This window comes from Sander vitreus, chromosome 13, assembly GCF_031162955.1.
Source record: "Sander vitreus isolate 19-12246 chromosome 13, sanVit1, whole genome shotgun sequence".
NCBI classification, from domain to species: Eukaryota; Metazoa; Chordata; class Actinopteri; order Perciformes; family Percidae; genus Sander; species Sander vitreus.
This window is the reverse complement of record NC_135867.1, coordinates 10,784,106-10,800,553: the sequence shown is the minus strand read 5'-3', so window position 1 is coordinate 10,800,553 and position 16,448 is coordinate 10,784,106. Positions and strand designations below refer to the sequence as shown.

Sequence of the window (16,448 nt, the reverse complement as noted above, 5' to 3'; positions counted from 1 at the left end):
GGCTAGTTTAAAACTATGGAAAATAATTAGGAATTGTCACTTATCTACTTTGGTTTGTTATTTTACATGTAATGTTACTCTAATGTGCACAGACTAACACCTGTAGCCTACAGTAGGCTAAACATTTTGAGCTCCACAACAATCCTGTATTCCCCCCCAATTTGTTTATTAGGTTATGCAGGGACATCCAATTGACATTTACATTCAGAGTTATACATAAACAACAATCCTGTTTTATGTATCTGTATGTAGCCTACATGTGTTATGCAATAATTAATTCAACAAATGCGAGAGGCTCCTCAAATAAAGTCCCATGAGGTCCACCGGAAGGGGAGGAACTTCGCCGCTTTTAAGGTTGCCGGAAATAGGTACTGCTACGAAACCAATGAAGAAGAAAAAGTAAACTGCAACATGGCGACTCCCATGCATAGAATAATAGCTAGACGGCAGGCGTAAGTATATTTCACATAACTAGATAAAACTGCACCGTTTTCATCGTTTTGGGAATATGGCGGTCTTTTAAAACACAAATAACATTGAGCTCATGGTGTTTCTTGTTAGATGTAGGAAGTAAATTACGAACCCAGTCCCAGCATGACTGATTAATGGAGCACAAATGCGCCGCGGTCTTTCTCTACAGTACACAACGATTATGGACTGTTTTCTGTCCTCAAACGTGTATTAGTCTTTAAATCGTGCCTGATATGTTTTAATAACTAAATAACCGGCGAAAGTAAAACAAAATCGAGGTTATAGTACAACATATGTCAAGTAACAATAATAACTGCGTGTAAGATACACGTTGTCGACTAATATATTTGTTATATCTTGTTATATCGACATATATCACATGTGTGATCATAACATTCCCACGTTGGAAATAGAGCTGGACATGTAGTTAATGTTGGCTTGGTTCAGGATCATTAAAGCGGGTTTTTAAAATGATGACTTCTACAGCACTATGGAATTATATGTGTATTTATAGAGCGCTCTGCCTGCATTATTAAAGTTGTATATTACTGAAGAAAGAAACTGGACCTTGCCTTCATATTCATATTCATATTTGCATGTGAAACGCCAACAAAGAAAATCCTGTTTACCATTCGGACATGGTTCATTTGTTTGTTAGCCAGGACACAATGGCCCCCTCCGCCCTCTTTTAGGACCTAAGAGAAAAGGAATTCAACTCTCTTACGTTAGGAAAGTATTAGAACGGCATGGATGAGTTATTCTTACTTAATATTATTCCCTTTTATTTAATCAGGTAATCTCATTGTCATCAAATCTCATTTACAAGAGAGGCATTAGTACAGCAGAATATATAAGAACACAGATTAGACACGCAACAAAACACAGCATAAAAAATATTACAGACATCTCTAAAACAATTCAAAGTTTTAATTTATCCGTACCAGTACATGTAAATGGAATAACACGTTTGTGGACAATGTGGTGGTTAGATGGATAGTTTGGAAGTCATCTTTTTTTCCCCCCATGACTTTTCCAAAAACCTTAACCATGGCCTGAATGTATTCCCAACTTTTGCAGAGTAGACTCGCTAACCCCAATTTTAACCATAGGGATGGGAGATTAGACCATATTCATACACATGAGTTAGTAATGTATTAACAATGTTCTCTATTGTTTAGGTGTCAGGACTTGTTGGATAAACATGCATTCACATACTCCAGGATGTGAAAAGACAGACTGTAGATTGTTTGATTTAAAACATTTAGCAGGCATCTTCAAAAACATTGATAGGTTTCAACCTTCCAACCATTGTACCAGCTAAGATTAAGGCATACTTTCATGATCCTGCAAGGGTAAATTACATTTGTTCACTCTGTTGTTAGTTATTACACACATTAAAACACAGGCCCGAAATACACACACATGCCCGGGACCTATTAATGGAGAGATGTCAGAGTGACGGGGCTGCCCATCACAGACGCCCCGAGCAGTTGGGGGTTCGGTGCCTTGCTCAAGGGCACCTCTCAAGCTACCAGTCCACACGCGTACTTGGTCTGCACGGCGACCCTCCGGTTCCCGAGCCAAGTCCCTACGGACTGAGCTACTGCCACCCCCAAAAGCTTCAAAGCTGTACTTTGCCAAGAAGTACTTCTTTAACCTCTAAATTGATAACAAGGAAATGTAGCTGCAACAGTGATATGTTTTTTCTTTATAGATGTAGTGACTGTCATCGTCTATCCTCATTCAGAGTTGTCCGTTTTATTTTGTGCAGAGAGGCAAACAAACAACATGTGCGTTGCCAGAAGTGTTTGGAGATGGGACACTGGACCTACGAATGCACAGGGAAGCGGAAATATGTGCACAGGCCGTCAAGAACAGTTGAGATGAAAAAGAAACTCAAGGAGAATGAAAACCAACCCCTCAGCATCACTGGGTAAGGCGTCTTCATCAGTGCACTACTAATGCCAGAAAGGCAGGTCTTCACTGATTCTATTTTATGCTACTAGAACACACGAGTGATTGTCAAAGTGCTATTGGGTGACCCAGTGGGGCTCTTTTACAAACCAGGAGACTTGTTAAAGGAATCTGGAGATATTTTATTTTCTTACTGGCAACGCTGTGGTTGCATGTGCACCCAATAGTGAGCTGTGGAAGGTGTAGAATATAATGACATTTGGCAGCAACTTTGGATAACTAACATCGGGATATATACGGATAATGACCGAAGTTTACTTTCAGTTTGGTGAGTTTCTGGCGTTCAGTGACAGTTTGTGAGGAAGACGAGAGCTTCACTTGTTCACTTCAAGGGCCAAATAGTTTTCTGTGTCTGCCTTTTTGGCTCAGTAATCATGGGGCCAGAAGGCACTAAATATGCAGAGAAGGCGGTGTTAACGACTTTTGGGTTTACAGTTGCTCTGCTAAACGGTTTGGATCGAGGTGGGCGACCAGATTGAATTTCACGGTTGTCTTAGTCAGTCAGGGAATTTGACTCATCAGAGGAACAGTGAGGGTGTCGGACTAAGCTGAGATGTCATGTTTTAAGACTCGGTGTACCATGGAGCAGGAACAACACTCAGCAGTTTCTGACCCACACTAAACAATTTAGCCATATATAAAAATGGAGCCACTGTAGAAAACACACCGCTTTAACAGTGAGTTAAAGGAGTCTGGATGAAGCTTTCATTGTTTGTACCAGAAAAAGATTCAAAGCTTTGGGGCTCCAAACACAGTGACACCTGGTGGCTTGCAAAACGCATAGCAGCCCTCTAAGACGGGCCATAGCACTACATATCTCTGTTATTTATAGTTTTTGTGTGTGTGTGTGATAAAAGTTCAACAAGCTTGCGTTATTATTAAATCTGTAAAACTTTTATCCTAAACGTGGCATTAAATTAAGATGGTATTGTGCAACATATTACAGTAAAATAATTATTTAATGCATTGTCCGAAAGTGCTACATATAAAATATTTTTGCCGACACAAAACCGTAATGTACATACTTGGTGTAGTTTAGGTCCAGTGTCCACTGTGGGCTCATGTGTTTTTAACTTGATGGTTGATATTTATGTAACCTTTCATATGAAATGTGATGCGATTGGAGAATGATCATCGTTAAATGAGCTTATTCATTTTATAGCATTGTTACTTGGTGTCAGGTGGAAATGATATCATACTTACGATTATGTCTTTCTAGCGTACACTGCCATATTTCTGAAATTTATTCTCTTCTGAGCTTACTAAAGTTTAGCTAAAACTTTTAACTTTAAAAACTGAATGAAGCGCTCAACCGAAGCACCTGTGATGTCTGAAGCGTCCGACGTCATCAGTCACGTGGTATTACTCATTGGACACACGCGCCGATGCCATGTATTGAAACATTGTGCTTCACAGTAGTGAAACTAGCTTTGGAGCTTCGGTATCATTCTACTCAACTATATTGTTAAACTGTCACTGTACAAAAACAAGTCTCGCTTTGCCAGACCCTCCTCCATAGCGCGCTGAAGTAGGATCTGGCTACTCCACACAGATTTCGAGGATAGGAGGAAAATGTGCCCTAGTTTAATGGCATTTCTTTAATCCAATCAGAATCGTCCTGGGCGGCGCTAAACTCTGCACAGAGCTGCTGCAAAATAGTCGTGCGAGAGAGAACTCAGATTGGTCAGATAGTCTAGCTAGCTGTCTCAATTTACCCTGCAGAGATCTGAGGAGCAGTTAACCATAGTCCTCATGAACCCCCCAAATTTAAAATTCCAACACAAAGAAAGCAGAAGGAAACGGAAAATACATGCATCCGGCTGAATCTTTTCACTAAAGCTGTTGCTTTTATTCTCTTTACAGACCAGGAACAGAAGGCTCCAGTGAGAAGAAAATGAAAAAGAAGTAAGTAGGATGTGTGTGTATGTATGTATGTATGTATGTATGTATGTATGTATATATATATATATATATATATATATAATTATTTTTTGCCCCTTTGGCCAAATTATACATTTACTCAGTTACATTTTTGGTGGTGTGTTTTTAGGTGGTATAAAAAAAAAATTCTGTAAGTCTGAACCATTTTTGACAATGTGGTAATCCACTAAATTTTAATATAAATAGAACATTTATTTACGTGTTTATTAGCAAGGAAGTAGTAGTAGTCATACAGAGAGGTATAAAAGTAAAAAACTGAACAAATACAAGAAGGCTTTTACATTGCTTTTCTTATTACCGAGGTCAAGTAACTATTTCAGGACGACGCCCTTAATGCAACCTTTTATATTAGAAAACCAGCAATAGAAATTAGTTTGAAGGTAACTTCATTGAACGTTTTAGTCTTGAAGATGTTGCACCACACATCCAAGAGGCTCCTTCAGTTCTACTGACTGGTGAGGAGTCTGTCTGTTTGGGTCATTGTTCACATATTGGCCCTCTGCCAATTCCCGATTTTGTACCTCCTCGCTCCTCAATCCTCCAGCTTGTGACCCGGAAATCGATTTCAGCGCGCCATCTTGAAGGTGCACGAATACCTATCTCGAGTAGAGCACATCGCGGAGGCTCTTATGATTTTTATTTCAGAAGCTAAAGGTTTAATTCTGTTTCCTCTGTCAGTAACTACAGTTAGTTTTGCTGCTTAAATGTCCCACGATATTAGCTGCAGTGAAATTACTGTGCGCATGGAAATGTTTGCAATTACTGAAAGCTGCCTCTCTAATCATTAAAGTAAATCGTGAGGAGGAGAGGAATCAGGAACAAACTGGGAATTGGGAAAGGCCTATTGTCAGATAGATAGATAGATATCGTTTGAATTGTTGTGAGAATCTGCCTAGGAAAGGATGTCGGGATGACACTGTGATCAAGTGGTGTTTATGGATGGGTAGATGTCATGACCTTTGCAGCATTACTGTTCCACTCTTGATTCAAGGCCCAAACTGTAGAGGTCTATCTGAACATAGTTGACTGAAATGTGATGTAACAGCTCCCTCTAGTGGAGACTATTGATGACTATGAGCCACTTGTTTAAAGTGCTCATATTATGCTAGAGGTTGTACCAGAATGAGTTGACATGCTTTCATTTTCAAAAAAACACCACATTTTTTGTCATACTGCACATTGCTGCAGCTCCTCTGTTCACCCTGTGTGTTGAGCTCTCTGTTTTAGCTACAGAGTGAGACATCGCACTTCTGTTCCATCTTTGTTGGGAGACGCGCATGCGCAGTACCTAGGTAAAGACTACTAGCCAGTCACAAGCAGAGTATGAGGGCGAGCATTATAACGTGTGTTATAAAGTGATGCGCGTTTGTCACAGAAGTAAAAGCTGGACAACAATAGAGCTGTTTGGAGCAGTTTGTGAACAGGGTTTTCTGTTGGAGATGGTAAGTCCCTTTGGGGTGGACTGTGGGCTTTTTCACTTTGTAAACCTATAACATAACAACAAAAAGATATATAACACAATAAAGGAAAGGGGAAAAGCCAAAAAGCATAATATGAGCACTTTAATAGTGCGTTCCATTTGCACTCGGAACTCCGATTTTCCGAGGTCAAAGTCAGAAACACGCCCCCTGACCTTGGATTTCCGCACTCTGAACTTGGGTAACCACCGAGTACCCCGAGCTAAAAATCCGACATGGCTGCTCCGTGCACCAACAGTTGTGATAGCAGTAGTAACATACAGTTATAAGCACTTCTTCAGTTATAACACATTTGTGTCTCACTAAATCAGTCGTACACGCAGCGCTGTCATGTCTGTGGACATGTTGTTACGCTGTTTGTATGCCAAAAAAAACGGCGTAATGCGTTGTTATAGACTGGCATTGCTAACAATGGCTAACGTGGTTAGAGCTAATGAAAACAATGAAAATCCGACTTGTAAATGGACAATTGCGATTGGTTTGAGTTTCCAGAATGCTGTGTGGACTCGCCAGACCCTCCTCCGCAGCGCTGTGGAGGGACAGCAGGTCTGGCAATGCAAGACTATAGACCAGCAGTAAAACAATTCTACTGTTGAATCATATTACAATAGTGATAGTTACTTATCCAGTACTGTCAATGTCTGCTTCTAAAAATCACAATGTGTTTGTACATGTCTTTAAAAAGGTCAAGTGCGCTGATAGTAATCAATTTTATAATGCGTTATAATACATCATAATACGTAAAACTTGCTTGGTTATCCTCATTTAGTTTGTTTGTGTGTTTTACTGTTGATTTAATGTGTCCCAGTAGCCAGCATGCACAATACCAGGCCCCTGAAACTGAAACGGCTAAATGGAATTCAGCCTTCATTCATTTTATTATTTACACCTCTGCTTTTTCTCCTTTGACATGTCAGAATGTCTTCAGGAAAAAGCCTGTACTTTTTAAACATTTAACCCCCCTCCCCAACCCTCTTGATAGCTTTGCCAGCATCTGGGCGTTCTTTTTCTTTTTCTCTCTTTTTATCGTTTCCAAATGAATCAATTTTGTAGGCCGTTTTCACAGCAGACATTTTGACTTGTCGTAGCAGGGAAAGCACAGGTGGAACTAATAACCGTTGGCTTAGTTCCCGCAGTTATTGCAGTGCTATGCAGCAATTAATGTTATTAGCTGCACCTGTGTTTGTCATTGCTAAGATTTCTGCTATGACAAAGGGCCTGTTCAACTTTAGTTTAGTGTGTGCCGCCTCCTCCCCCAGAACACTGACTTACATCATAACGGGTTGAAAATTGACTTGTGGCTATCGACTACAAAAATGCCACCAAAACATTATAACACAGGTCTTCAACGTTTTTAGGCCAAGGACCCCTAACCTGAAAGAGACAAGCAGGGACCCCCCCACTAAATATATTGTATAAAATTTAGTTGCGTAATATACTGGGCCTACAATAACGTGTATAACTTAGCAGTGTGGAAATTCGGGTGTTGTCATGTGTAATTGCTTTATTTGTTTTAGTGTGCCAGGCCATGTTTGGTCTGTTGGTGGGAGGGGCATATGCTATCAGCCAAGAGGTATCAGAGGCTGGTGACTGTGGGAAGTGATGTGTCAAACATCACATCAATGACCGTTAAGCACTAAAGTGTCACTCCCCGACTCACTGATGGGGGAGACTAATATGATTTATTTTTCCTTTGGTGTGATTACACTGGTCTATACAACCTTCAGTGAAGAAAATAAAACAACTAAACAAAAACCTTGCAGATTGGCAGGTGTAACATCATAGACATGTCATTTACTTTCAACAAACGGAGCATTTTTGTCCTCTCTTCTCCTTTTGCGTAGTGACACTGCAACAGTCAGTATCAGAATCAATAACAGAATCAGAATCAGAAAAGGATTTATTACCAAGTAAGTAACACAAGGAATTTGACTAACAGGTACAGCGTGAGACACAATACACGCTGTTCTGTATTCATGTTTTTCCCTTTTGTGTTGTGCCACTTGCTCTCAGGGCTAAAGATGGTAGCAACAGCAGCAGTGATTCAGATGGCTCCTCCAGTGACTCATCGTCAGACAGCAGCGACTCCTCCAGCTCCTCTTCAGATGACAGTGACAGCAGCAGTGACAGCGACAGCTCTTCGTCATCTTCCTCTTCTTCCTCTTCTTCCTCCTCTTCGTCCTCAGACAGCTCAGACTCAGAAAGCAGCAGCGATTCAGATCAAGGACCTCCAAGGAAGAAGAAAAAGAAGAAATAAATAAATATGTTGGAATAAGTGGGTTTTCTTGTTTATTTGTTTCCCTAAGTACATTTTAGCTGTCCACAAAGTTTTTCTCTTAATTCATTTTAGTTGGTTGGATGGATAGGACACTTTTAGGGCTATGAAACTGCTTGTACAGTTTTAGCAAAAAATATAAATTAGAGAGAAAAGAACATTTTGGGTTGGCCATTGTCATGTTCTGTATTCAAAACACATTTCCCGTTACTTTTATTAATGTGATATTTTCTCGAGTTTGTAGTGCTACTGAGGATGTGAATTGAAAATATCTGAGAAAACTAATGTGCTTATTCATGTTGAATTTGTGATTTTGTACAAAAGTATATTTTTAGTCAAACTTAATCTGTACAGCTCACAACCTCAATAAAGCCGCGCCATATCTAGAATCGATAAGACATTGATATGTGCTATCCTTTTTAAAGGATACGGAATACAAGTTTATTACATTTTAAATTAGTGAGAAGGTCTTGTTGGTATAAAATCGCAGTTGCTTGTTCCCTGTAAAATAAAGTTGGTGTGTTTTTGTTTTTAAGGTTCTTGCATATTTGCTATTGTAAAAGGTTTTATTTTGCTAAAGAGAAAATAATGACTTTACATATATGCATTTGAGAATAAAATGAAAATAAATTCTTTTTTTGTTAACTAATTTGCAAATGTCTTAATGTGCTTAAACACTACTAAACTTTTTGGGGAATAGCTTATTTTGAAGAAATGAGATCTTAAGAATTTAACATACACTAATCATTCAACTCAACTCAAATATGACAAAGTTCAAGTTTGTAAGTTTATTTGATTAGGACAATGCACATTAATCAACATTTCTGTAAATGCGCCAGTGTTAGCCAGCCGGCTAATTTTCAACTGTAGTCCTAATTACCTAGCATGCATGTCTTTATGGTGGGAAGAAAACGGGAGCATCCGGAGTAATCCGACGAAGACACGGGGAGAACATGGAACAAACTCAGCACAGAAAGGCCCGAAACGACCTGGATTCGAACCAAGAACCTCCTTGCTGTGAGGCAGAAGTGCTAACCACTAAGCCACCGTGCTAGAAGTCTAAAACCAAACACCAAGAATCCAGAAAAATACATTAAGTGTGTATCTGAATTTACAACATATTTTTCTGTTGACACAAAGAGACGTGGGACAACGGTATTTAGCAGTTCATTTGTATATTTAAAATAAGAGAGGGGAACAATGAAACGCTCTCCATTATTCGGTCCTGACCGTAAAGTCTGCAACCTGTGCGTCACACAAATGTTGCATTCACAACGTGGGAATTACCATATCTTAGTGCCCCCATGTTTGAAAAAAAAAAAAAAACGCCGCAAAAGTTCCCTCTTGGATGCCTCTATGGTAGATAAAACATGGTAAAGGGTGCATTTCCAGTAAATAAAACATTATAAAGTGCCCTCTTAAGGTGCCCTTCCAGTAGAGAAAACATGATGATGCCTAGGGTGCCCTTCCAGTAGAGAAAATGTGAATTAGTACCATCCAGTGTCACCCGAAAATTGAGAAAACATGAGGCAGTGCCATACCGGCTGCCCTACATGCTAGAAAACTTGTTCTGTGCGCTGGTGCCACAGTATATAGTATATAGTCTTTTTTTATACAGTCTATGATGCCACACTGCATGCAGTTGGTGCCCTTTTTAATATTTTGTTTTTGCCCCTGCCCTTTAGATAGCCTGAGTCCGCCACTGGTCCGCTGTCAAAATAAAATATTCTCTCAACTTGTATATACCACCTGAGCTACAGTCAGTGTTATTTTCAAATGGTCCATCGTCCGTAGTGCTCCAAACGTATCTACTTTCCCTGTCACGTTTACAAAACAAAACTTCACGTTTACTTGGTTAGGTGGTTGGCTTAAGATATTCCCGACAGCAAGTGAAGGCAGCACCGCTTGCTGCCATCCGTGCATCCAGTCCTGTCTGTGGTACCTGCTGGCTGCTTAACTTAGCTAGCAGCCTACCTATCAGTCACTTATGTTCAGGGATAATAAAATGAACGAAAAACAAAATGAATTTATTTTGTTTTCCACTCGATGCGCATTTGCGTGTTAAGGAAAATATGGATACCATCCATTCGGTTTTAGTATTTTAGCTGTTACAGCGTTTTGCTGAGTCCATTTTGCGTGTAACTGGAAAAGACAAAGAGAAAAGAGCTTTCCAATAACGTTAGCTAGAATGGTTTGGGCCTAAAAAGAAGACAAGAGGTAAGGATGGTGAATATCACAAAATGCGTTATTTGGTGATTAACTGTAATAAGTGGTTATCTGACATTTTGAGAGAATGTTAATGTACATTTCCGCTGAAATTTCCAATGGTTTCATAGGTAGCTAGCCGTTAGCCTAGCCCCAAAACGCTACTAGTAGATTTGGCTAGCGAACATAACGTTAATGCTAAAGCATAGCTAGATACAGGTAGCTAGTCCTGTAGGTAGCGTGTTAGCTTTTTGCTCAACGGGCAGACATTGAAACGTTAGCTAGCTACTTTTGAGTTCCGATTACGGCAAACATTTTAGTTACTTTTGAGTTCGGCAAACATTGATTGTTAAAAATGACGATAACGCTAAATGTTAATTGTATTCGTGCTGTGGCTTCCCGTTCTCGAAAAGTAAGACGAATATCGTGTTGGTGATCATGTTTTTGTTCGTGTAATGTTGGCTAATAGGTCATGACGTCTGATGTTTGTGTTGTCTCTGTTTTGCCATGGTTAACATACCTTGCACGCCTAAGTTAGTTAATAGTAATTTGTGTTATCGACACGGCGTTAATTATTTGATAGTTGACATTTGTTAAGTGCAAACGGTAAACAGAAGCTGCTTGCAGTTTGTTATGCATAGCACTCATCCACTTCAGCTTCGTGATTAAACTGTAACGTTAGATGAACTCTTAAAGTTAAAATACGAGCAACAATTATTTTACTTGCTTGCAGTTTCTCTGCCGTAAACAGGACAAGTTAACTAATCCTAGGCCCATATCAGTCTTCGGTTTTCAAACAGTGACCAGCAAAAACTTTTGGTTACTTGTCCTGTTAGCATCTGCACATCGAATCCTGCATTTATTAAATCGCATGGCTCTCAGTGCCACTCCTAGCTGTCTAAAGTCAAAATCCTAATGACTGAAAATGACTGAATAAATATGAAGGCAACAAAATAGCTTATGTGTCTAGCTTGGACTAGCAAAAGCACAGCTGATGTGCTTTTCTAGGAAGCCATTTTACGTGCCACAGTTGGGGGAAGGGCCAGAAAATGCATCATAAGTCCACTGTTAAGTAAGTTAAGTAACGATTAGGAATATCACTACTACATGTATGTAGCAGGGTATACCTGGAACATGATGACAAGGACAAAGCAATCAACTTGTTTTTCCTGGTTGACACATCATGGGTGGGGGAGGCCTAAGGTCATGAACTCATTTATGGCAGGTTAGTTGTGAGCTAGCACAACATTTGTAGTCAGGTGGATCAAGGTTTAGGTTGTTTGAGTTGTGTGTGCAGTTGTATATGAAGTATACTGTGTGTGGAAGTGTTAGTTTAATAATGTTATATTTTAATTTGGACATGCAGGAGTGATAATACTGCTGTTATGTTTAATAATTAAAGCAAGAATAAACATCACCTCTTCCCTTTTAGACAGCAACTCAATACCGGCAGTATTTACCAGACATGTTACTCAAAGAAATTGCCAAGTAAAATAAAATTCTGAGTACACTAATGGATACCAGCTCAGTCGGAGTAAGCACGGTGGCTGTAAAACATATTGAATATTCCAACGTGCATTATTGAAGCACATGTAAACAGCAGTTTGTGACATAGATGGCAATCCTACTGTTTGATGATAGATTCCATTTTAATCTACTCCCATGTTTAATGGTAAAAAGAGCAGTTTAAAACATAATACCTTTGCTAAACTGATGATGTGGTGAGAGCTGTTTCGGTGATTAATCAGGCTATGCTAAAGGAATGGATGATATAACCAAATATCAACATTAACATTTGATAATATTTACTCTAAAGCCGTTTTCACATATCAACTCTGGACAATGTCACTCACAGACCAGACACATTCTCACTTACAGGAAATACTCTTGTTTAGGCAGGGGGTGGCGCTGGGTAGCGCGTGCACGAGGCAGGGCATGACGTGGCGGTCACGTAGCCGGTTCGTAATTTGGTCAACAACAACCGAGTCTCTTGCTGCTCCTTGAATTTGTCTGATTTCGGCGTCGGCCATTACCGACAGAAGTTCTCGAATCTCGTCATCTCATCAGTTAGGCTATACACTTGTGTTGCCTCCTTGTTTAAGTCGCCCTTCTTATTCACCCTCGGATGTTTGTTTTCTTTTGTTTTTGGCGAGCCGCATGATAGAAACGTCATCACCATGCCCACTCGCTGGCTGTGAATTCTCCACACAATAAGCTGCTCAATTCACACATGGGCTCAATCAGAGATAACACGGTCTTTGTACCCATGAGCAGGCTGGGTAAAGACCATTTGATGTCTGATCCAACTGATTCGGGCATTTGCGTTCTCACATACAGCTCCACTGGGTAATGTCCAGATAATTTCCGGTTTGCAGTGCATGTGTGAAATGGGCTTACGTTACTACTATCTCACCCAGATGCTCTCTAATTTACAGAAATGTGGCATGGGTTGATTTAACGTGAATTGTGACTCGGTAGTACCGACGTGATTAGGTTGGTACCCAACCCTAAACTTGAGCTTTTCCGATGCATGTCATTTTAAACTGTTAAAGCAAAAGCTCACGTTGCGCCCTGGTGTTTTAGCACGTTGAACAGAGAGATGAGGCAGAAGCATGTGACTGCAAGATCACATGACCCAGGTGATGTAGTTTTTGGTTAGGGTTAGCACAGAAGCGCCTAGGGAAATCTTAAGCCCACATGAGACGCGTTTCTGCCTAAATTTAATTCAATTTTATTTATAGAATCAAATCATAACAAGAGTTATCTCACGACACTTTACAGATAGAGTAGGTCTAGACCACACTCTATAATTTACAAAGAGCCAACAATTCCAGTAATTCCCCCAAGAGCGCGCATTTAGTGCGACAGTGGCGAGGAAAAACTCCCTTTTAGGCAGAAACCTCGGGTGGTGAGGAAAACTTCCTTAGGTAACTGCTAATGTCAAGTTCTTTTAAGCAACCAAAGTAAACAACCTAAATTGAAATACTGTTTTAGGGTTCGTAATAAAAGTCCATATTCAAACTAACGTGGTCCATGTAAACGTGGTCAGTGTGTCATCATGGCAGAGAGAGGTTTTTTTTTCTTCTTTCTGATGTCTTGTGCTCCCTGTGACGCAGCTCACTGTGAAATTCTCTTCACTTCCTGTTTAGGTTTTGCTCTGTGGCTTCAGTATAACCGTTTCCTCTGCAGCCAAGCAAAGGGCACATCGTGCACATGTTCTGTTGAGACGTTGTGGTGACTTGTTTGTCCATTCCAGACGGAGGAGTGGGTGCATGTTTTCTTTGGCTTTGACACATCTATTGTACATTGCAGTAGTAGTACAGTGTGGTTTTCCAGCCTGGATATTTGGAAAATGAGCAATGCCTTGTTCCAGACCAGGACGACAACAAGTAATTGTAAAGGATTGTCGGGCTGCCCTCTCAAAACAGAGTGGTCCTTGTCCGAATTAACCACATGCTTTACAATATTCCTTGTATTCTGTCTTTATCACCTCCATCTCCCTTTGGTTATTGAAATTAATTTCATGTGCAAAGTCAAAAAGGAATCAAAGCAATCCTCTGGTTTGTTTATGTGCAGATGCTACCGCATTTAAGCAGTTGTATTCTTTTCATTAACCCTACCCAGAGCAAGAGCTAATGGTGTCTTCAGCTAAGACCTGTAAGTTTATAATCAAATCTGCTTTCCTTTTATAAATAGAAGCTTGTTGAAAGTAAGTCGTTTGAAGGCTCTTCCAGAATCTGCCAGTTTAATTAGCCCAAATCTAATCGGACATCAGCAGCTCTTTTTTTATCCCTCCGTACTGTTGCTCACACAGCAGAAAAATATGCTACTCACTGTGTCCTGACCTCATGCATGTGTTCTTCAGCTTTTGTTCTCTAGGATGTAAGTTAAGCTCTCATGTGGCTATATAGTCCAGTGGAGGTGAAGCTCATTAAGGCCATTTAATTTCAGAGATCTGGCACACATCTTTGCCGTGAGGTATAATATTGGTCTGGAAATTAGTCAGTCTTGGAATAGTGTAACAGTAATACTTCTCAAAAAGGCAATGGAATTCATTGGCATAACATTTTTCACAGCAGGGTAAGTGCTTTGCATAGCAATAATATATGGAGCAGTAACATAAACAGTACAAATCCAAGTTAGTGAGATGGATCCATAAGAGTTCAAATGAGAGACAGTAAGTATTGAGTTATGTAATGCATAGATAGATTCAAAAGAAACTAACATTGCTAACCTAAGCATCTGCACAGGAACCCAATTTATGAATCATACTATTTAATTTGTCATCAACTGGCCTCATTTACGTTCACAGTTGGCCACAGCATGTATCAAAGCTCATGCTCTGGTGAGTGCGTAGGTTTATTTAGAGGTTGAGAGTAGTAAGCTATAGGTTAGCATGTTTCTATTTGTAGACAGTCAGATACTCCAGTGTCAAATTTAGCGAAGACTGCTCTCTGAGGAATTAGATTGTGACTGATACACTACCGGTCAAAAGTTTGGGGTGACTTAGAAATTTCCATTCCACTCCATTATAGACAGAATACCAGCTGAGATCAGTTGTATTGTTTGTTTGTTTTTTAACCAGGGCAGCAGTTTTCAGATTACATTATGTGCTTACATAATTGCAAAAGGGGTTGTCCAACGTTTTCTCAGTTAGCCTTTTAAAATGATATCAGATTAGTAAACAGAATGTGCCTTTGGAACATGAGATGAATGGTTGCTGATAAAGATCAGCCACTTCTTTCTACAACAGTCGAGAACCCTTTTGCAATTATGTAAGCACATAATGTATTCTGAAAACTGCTGCCCTGGTTAAAAACAAAACAATGCAACTGATCTCAGCTGGTATTCTGTCTGTAATGGAGTGGAATGGAAATTTCTAAGTCACCCCAAACTTTTGACCGGTAGTGTATATGGAAAACTATTACACAGTACAGAAATCCCTATGATGACTCAATAGGGTTGGGGGTCATTTTGGACTTTTCTTGTTATCAAGTGATACATGGCAATGACTGTATGTTGTTCTCTTTAAGTTGCAGGATGCCTTCAGTTTTAATAGTCATGTTTCAGCCGGGTTATTGTAGTTTTCTGACTAAGGATCATGTTCATGTTTTTCGTTCATGTTTCTTTGGCAAGTAATAGACTATTAAGTGGAGTGTTTCATGTAGGTAAGCATCAATGATTCAGACTAAAAGAGAGCCTGATATACCAAAGTTGAGGGTTGATCTGTTTGACGAAACCAAGATGGATTTCACATGGCAAGTGTTTATTGGCATTACATTACACTGAGCAATAACCAGTGAATTAAGATAATAAAGCCTTATTTAAACGGTTGACATGGGCCATTTTTGCGGTATAATCAAAGGCAATAACACATCGCTCACACGTTCGCAAAATTGCTCGTCCTGCTCCCACTACTACTGTTGTTTAAGAAATGACCAAACAAAATTCAAACCATAATAATAATGTTGTGCTTAAACGTGGAGTCTACCTTTCTGCCAGGAAGATTGTTGATATTTGAACTCAATGCACAAACTAATACATATAAAACATATCATACACCCCTCCTGTCAGTGCTCCTTCAGAACGTTGGCATGTGCCAGATTTACTGTGCCTCTCGCTCCCACTGTCTTTCTCTTTATCCATCCATGGCCTCTCCTCTGTCCTGTGCACGAACACAAACAGAACAGTGTTGTTCGGTCTTAGCCACGTTGTTTGTTTTCCATTTACAAAAGCTGTGTATGAACACCGGATTCTTTTCCAGCGCATACACAGAAAGGACAGCTAGCGGAACGGGAAGAGATATTTGCTGAATATTAGTATAAGTGTATTGGATTAAATTCGCAGACTTTAGAGCTATCTTAGATATAACAAAAACTTAAGTGACAATTTTGTTATAGCAGTATAGCCTATATATTTGCATGTAATAATCCCTGACATCACTAGTCACTCTTGAGCATCATTTGTTCATATATTTGCTTGTAAAGCTACTTTTACTCTTTTTACTTTCACCAGTCTGGATAATTTCACCGTTAACCATAAGAATTTACAGGACATTGGTAAGCATTTTCACAATTGTAGAATCACTGAGCTATCCAACATTA

The 16,448-nt window shown here is 39.7% G+C and overlaps 2 protein-coding genes across 8 annotated transcripts in view; both read left to right on the top strand.

Moving 5' to 3' along the window:
* The first annotated feature begins 349 nt into the window (after positions 1 to 349).
* zcchc10 (zinc finger, CCHC domain containing 10) lies at positions 350 to 8,788 on the top strand. The gene is made up of 4 exons (XM_078266418.1): positions 350 to 452; positions 2,243 to 2,404; positions 4,309 to 4,350; positions 7,878 to 8,788. Exons 1-4 carry the CDS (start codon positions 412 to 414, stop codon positions 8,119 to 8,121), a joined length of 489 nt encoding a protein of 162 aa, XP_078122544.1. The 5' UTR covers positions 350 to 411; the 3' UTR covers positions 8,122 to 8,788.
* A 1,262-nt stretch (positions 8,789 to 10,050) lies between these two features.
* The window catches only part of aff4 (AF4/FMR2 family, member 4), a 34,287-nt gene continuing 27,889 nt past the window's right edge, over positions 10,051 to 16,448 (top strand). For 4 of the 7 annotated variants that reach the window (XM_078266891.1, XM_078266890.1, XM_078266888.1 and 1 more), the window contains exon 1: positions 10,051 to 10,356. Coding sequence is in view for 3 of the 7 variants with exons in the window: in XM_078266882.1 (XP_078123008.1) it covers positions 10,716 to 10,756 (41 nt within the window). In the remaining 4 variants the exon portion in view is untranslated. Of the gene's footprint in view, positions 10,357 to 10,606; positions 10,757 to 16,448 lie in introns of those variants that run through there. The other 3 variants (XM_078266882.1, XM_078266881.1, XM_078266885.1) reach the window with 3 other exon arrangements.